The sequence below is a fragment of the Arachis stenosperma genome, chromosome 8 (assembly GCF_014773155.1).
Source record: "Arachis stenosperma cultivar V10309 chromosome 8, arast.V10309.gnm1.PFL2, whole genome shotgun sequence".
NCBI classification, from domain to species: domain Eukaryota; kingdom Viridiplantae; phylum Streptophyta; class Magnoliopsida; order Fabales; family Fabaceae; genus Arachis; species Arachis stenosperma.
Window position 1 is genome coordinate 19,792,997 of NC_080384.1, and position 6,000 is coordinate 19,798,996.

Here is a 6,000-nt window from a genome sequence, read left to right on the forward strand (position 1 = left end):
TTACAAATTCTTGTGACAGTAAAATATAAAAGAAATAAAAAAATAAAAAATCAAAATTCAAATTAACACAACAATTTATTTATATAAAAATATATAATATAGCTGAAAAGATTCAATATTTTATAAGGAAACAAAATTACTTTTATGAGTACAAATTTTATGCACAGAAGATAATGTTTATAATTCAATTAATAAAGTTAAAAGAATACCAGTCTATTACATATGTAATAACCAAAAACATGGTTTAATAATATCTTACCACATATTGGCTCTCATTCCAAGTTTTCAACTAAACCAAAAATTAATTTCTAGAGTGGTTTATCTAAGTATTGAACATTCAAATTATATTTTATATATGTAATAAATTAGCGACAGACTTCTAAAAAATTTTGATATACAATAATTGTATATAAAATTATCATAGGATATAAAATTATCAAATGTCTATTATCTTATACTAATTAAATGCTTACAAATAAAAATAACATGAATGAAAATGAAACTTTATATTATTTTTTTAAATTGTGCTATTTTTTATAATAAATTTTTAGTATATAAATTAAATTATATTAAATCAATTTATATCCAAAAATATTTTTTCTTTTAAAAATTTTGTCAACTAATATTCATAAATATCTACAAATATTCTTACTACTAAATTCAGCTAGACTCATTTTAGAATTTAACAAAAATATATGATGTATTCTATAATAAAATTATTAATTAATTTATTTTATAAAAAATATAAAATTTAAATTTTAATATATTTATAATATATTTATTAAATTAAAATATTTAAAATTTTTTTATTAATAATCTTAACATATTCAATACACATATTAGCGAAATCCTTATTTTTATACCGATGGAACTCACCACCCTGAATTCAGCAATCATTTCTAATGTTTACATATACTGCCATTCTTGATTCTTACAAAACACATATATTGCATTAAAATTCTAAAAATATATATTTTTTAATTCACGATATCTCTTAACAGGCTAAGACTAAAAACTAATTCGTTACGGATCTGAACTCTATTTAAAAATTTGTTATTGATTAATAAATTTTTAATACTTAACAGGCTAAGGCTTACCTTGGTTTAAAAATATCTTTAATTACACAACAATCCAAATAAAACACAAAAAGTCAAAATTACAAACGAATCCCAAACTCACAAATGATGGATTTAGCACTCATGTACTTGCAGACAGCAATAGATAGATAGATACAAAAATACACTTTTTTTTTCGTGTGGGAGAGAGTAGAGTATATCTCCCAATGATGTGAGAAGAGAAGTGTTTAACTTTGCTATGGGAGCTACAAATCGGTGTCTCCGATTTGTTTTATTTTTTTCCCAAACAATCACAAATCGGACGGTCCGATCTGTGATTTCGAAAATAAAAAAATTTCAATGTTGAAATCGGACCGTCCGATTTTTATTTTAAAAAATAAAAAAAATAAAAAATACAAAACGGACCCTGCGATTTGTAGTTTTTTTTCAAACAAATCGGACCCTCCGATTTGTAGTTTATTTTTTTCTTCAAACAAATCGGACCGTCCAATTTAAATAAAACATCATATAAAAAAAATACCTAATCTTCTAATAACAATGTATTATATATATATTTAACTAATATAAAAAAAATTAGCCTACAAAAATGAAAGGCCCAAATTGAAAGTATCGCAATTTCGTCAATTCGATCAACCACGTGTAAATGTAATCGAACGGTTAACATTATGCCACGTTTCGATGCTCTATTACAGTACACTACACCACGTTCACTCTCTTCAGCTTCTTTTTCTCTTTCTCTTCCTCTCGCTGTTGTCGTCCCTAACCTCCGATCTCTTCCAAAATGCTGGTACGCCTCGCCGCCAGTCGCCTCAGTGGGATCCGCCAGATTTTCCGTCAGGTTTTTCCTTCTTCTCCATTTCCGTTATCATTTTCCACCCTCTCCTTCTTCCATTTTCTGATTTTAATTTTGTCCCGTTTTCAGCCTTCTAGGGCTTTCTCAACCGCTCTGAACTATGTAAGTACACCTCATCTTGGCTTCAATTTATTGAGTATTTGGGATTTGGGATTACTCGTTCGTTTTGATTGTTGATGTAATTTGTGTTGTGACTGCGGCAGCACATCGATTCTCCCGATAACAACCCTGACCTTCCTTGGGAATTCAGCGATGCTAACAAAAGCAAGGTATTTTATTTTTTATTTCTATTTATATTTTAGGTAAGTTTTTGTTGACTAGTTTAGCTGATTTTGGGATCCTGAAGGATCGAAAATCTTTGTAGCATTGTGTATAGTATACGCACTTTTTGGAGTATTTGGTTCTAGCGCAAGTTAGGCACCTTTATTGATAGATTTCGGATAAACAAGTCTAATGATGGAAGTAGATTTTTATTCTCTATCTGTTGTAAAGCTCGTGATGTTTGCAGAAGTCCTTTTTGTCACATACATGTTGAGAAATTGTAAAGTTATTCTGCATTGATAATTTGTTGGGTTTTTCTTGTGAGGAGGACCATGAATGTTTTTATATTAGAGTTTGTTATAGTGATGCTAGGTCAGTTTCGACTGTGTCTAGTTATCTGTCATCTTACCTTAATGTGAGGAACTATTTTGTTCCGTGTTACAACTTTTGCTGAGTAGTTTGTTCTAATTACTTTAGTTATGGATATATAGGTTTTAAAGTTGGTTATTAGAGTTGAAAATATTTGCTGAGAATGGATAATTTCTGATTTGATGCCTTGCATCATAATATTTCCAAGAGATGTGGTTCTTTGATTCCACACACATATCAGGTATGTGATGTATAACTGCTTAGGTTTAGCATAAAAATTCTGATTATTTTATTCTGTGCTCCATGAAGGTCAAGGAGATTTTGTCTCACTATCCATCCAACTATAAGCAATCTGCAGTGATCCCTCTGCTTGATCTTGCCCAACAGCAGCATGGGGGATGGCTCCCTGTTTCTGCAATGAATGCGGTATGTTACCCTCCTGCCTGAAGGATTCTTCTTGGTATATCTGGTTATATAAGCAATTCATATTTCCGCATGCCTTTAGAATGAAAAAGGTGATCCACATAGGATTTCAGATTTTGAGTTACTGAACTGTATTGATTGTGCCTGATAGGCGATTTCTGTAAACTATGAAATAGTAGAAGACCCATAAAGTATTAGGATTTGGTGATGGTCATAAAGGGCCCCTAATGTTTGCAGTCTTTTCCTGTAAAGATGACCCTTTTCTGAAATCATCTTGAGGTTGTCTGAATTAAGTCTTCCACCGTGATCCTTCTTAAGCCTGGGATCCTTAACTGAAAAAGGTTTCATTATTGTTGTAAATAATTTTATTTTTGTTGTAAATGCTTATAACTATTTTATTGAGTTATACTTATAGCTTCGTATTGCAATGTGCTGAACTGGATATCCCAAACTTACTGTTTCCAAACTGAATTTCAATTTCTTAAAATGTGCATCAAGCCAGCAACCTATTCAAATTCGTTATTAACTGAAATTTTTGTGAATTATCAGGTGGCTAAGGTTGTAGAGGTTGCTCCTATTCGAGTATATGAGGTTGCAACATTTTACTCGATGTTTAATAGAACTAAGGTGGGAGGCATATCATGCTTTAATGCTGTCAGCTTTGCGAATCCACAGTAAAGATAGTCAATGCTTATGTAGATCATTTTGCCTAAAATTTCAGGTTGGGAAGTACCATCTATTGGTTTGTGGCACAACTCCTTGTATGATACGTGGTTCACGAGATATTGAAGGTGCTTTATTGAAGCACTTGGGAGTGAAGCGCAACGGTTTGTTAACTTTTGATTTCTCCATTCTTGTTGAACCTGATATTGTTCGTGATCAGTTGGAACTGTGAGCAATGATTTAAGAAATACTTTCTTTTCACCTCTGATTTGCAGAAGTAACTAAAGATGGTTTGTTTTCTGTTGGGGAAATGGAATGCATGGTGAGTCTTTTTCTTTGACTTGTATCTTAATGCGTGGTCCTAGTCCTCCTAGTGTTTGCACTGGCACATCATAATATATTTGTTGGAAATAATTGCATAAAGTACATAACTGGAGTGAATATTGATGTGGTAGCTTTGGATATCCTTGATGACAAATTTTACAACTTTCTGGAATTTACGTTTTCCAGTAATGCTAAAGTTATCCGCATGATCCCTCTATTATTTAGATAAAGAAACACTAGCTCAAACTTACGGGACATCATTATGATTTAAATTCCAAACAGTTGCATCGCATGCTTAACATCTCTGTTTACATATATCAAGCAGTGGCAACATCATATTCTTGGCTGTAATTTTATTGACTAAACTAATGAATGTATGATCATATTTGATGGTGTTATACAGGGATGTTGTGTAAATGCTCCTATGATCACAGTGGCTGATTATTCGAATGGATCAGAAGGATACACTTATAATTATTATGTAGGTCTTTTTTCTATCCACTTTTTTGTTGTTATTCAATTTTGGGGTGGTGTATACTGAAACCCATGTGATAATATATGTCTTACTTGTGTTGATTCAGGAAGACGTTACCCCAGAGAAAGTAGTAGAGATAGTAGAAAAGCTCAGAAAGGGCGAGAAGCCACCGGTAAGGATATTCGTCTCAGTCTGTTTCTTTGTTGTGCATGTTTTGGAAACTTACACCTTCCGTGACTCTATTTTGTTGTATTTAGCATGGCACACAAAATCCACGGCGGATTATGAGTGGACCCGAAGGAGGGAATACTACTTTGTTGAGTGAGCCGAAGCCTCCTCCATGCCGCGACCTTGATGCCTGCTGAGGTCAAGGTGTGATGCTTTTTGCCTTCAATAATTTAAGGCTTGCACGTCTGATGAGCTTGCCTTGTTTGGGACATTATCAAAATTGTTAGAGGCTCAGCTAAATTTTTTATGAACCTGCCAGGGGATGGCTTCCGTCAAAAAAAAAAAATTCTGTTCCATAAAATGCCATAAATTTGTTGGCTTGTTTCTTACCTACCAGTTTATCTTTCCTTGTTTATCTGTACTATGTACATTAATCAGCATGAATGAAATTTGAGATTGCGACGAATCATCAAATAATGAAAATATGAAATTTAGGGAACAACGCATTAATCAAGATTTAATTCATTTTCAAGGTTTTAATTAAAAGTATTGAACACAAGAGGTTGCTAGTTGCTACTCACTAGTTATAACTTTCTCTACTTTCTCTCGTTTAGTTTTGTTTTTGTCAAGTTTTGAACTAAATGAAAAGGGATAGTTTTATGATTTCACACTAACATGAGGAAATATTGGTTTTAAATTTTATAAAATATGGAGATAGGTCTGATAATTTGTAATGATATTTTAATATTTTATTAATATTAAATATAAATTAATTTTTATTTTTTTAATTTTTTAATTATATAAAATATTTAAAATATTTTTATTTAATAAATAATATTATATTATTTTTAAATTTATTTTTCCTAAAACGGTTTGGGGGTTTTGAGCAGTTTTTATAAGTTTTAATCCTTAAGGCTATGTTTGGTTGGCTATGTTTGGTTGGAAGGAAAGAAATAAAAAGAAAAGAAATAAAAAGGAAAGAAAAGAAAGGAAAGAAATTGAGTAAATTTTTATTTTTCTTAGATATGTTTGGATAAAAGGAAAATAAGAAGGAAAGAAATATTATAAAAAGACAATTTTAATGTTATATTATAAAATACATTGAAAAAAGTGAAAGGGTAATATTGAAAGTTGTGAGAGAAAATAAGTTTTTTCTCCTTTTTCTTTTTGAACATTGGAGAGAAAAAAATTGGTGAGTCTTACCATTTTTTTTCCACCCCTTTTTTTCCTCTCCAATTTCTCTTCCTAACCAAATAATGAAAAATGATTATTTTCCTTCCTTTTTTCTTTTTTCCCTTTCTTTCCTTCCATTTTCTCTTCAAATAAACATAGTGTAAACGGTCATATTAAGAGTTTATTTGGGTGAGTTTCTAAAAAAATATTTTTTT

General features: G+C 30.9%; 1 protein-coding gene across 1 annotated transcript; it reads left to right on the top strand.

Annotated features, from left to right (window-relative positions):
- The first annotated feature begins 1,759 nt into the window (after positions 1-1,759).
- LOC130943679 (NADH dehydrogenase [ubiquinone] flavoprotein 2, mitochondrial) lies at positions 1,760-5,078 on the top strand. Its single transcript, XM_057871666.1, has 10 exons — positions 1,760-1,914; positions 1,999-2,031; positions 2,133-2,198; positions 2,869-2,985; positions 3,532-3,609; positions 3,704-3,809; positions 3,921-3,967; positions 4,373-4,450; positions 4,551-4,616; positions 4,702-5,078. Exons 1-10 carry the CDS (start codon positions 1,858-1,860, stop codon positions 4,807-4,809), a joined length of 756 nt encoding a protein of 251 aa, XP_057727649.1. The 5' UTR covers positions 1,760-1,857; the 3' UTR covers positions 4,810-5,078.
- Positions 5,079-6,000: the final 922 nt, after the last annotated feature.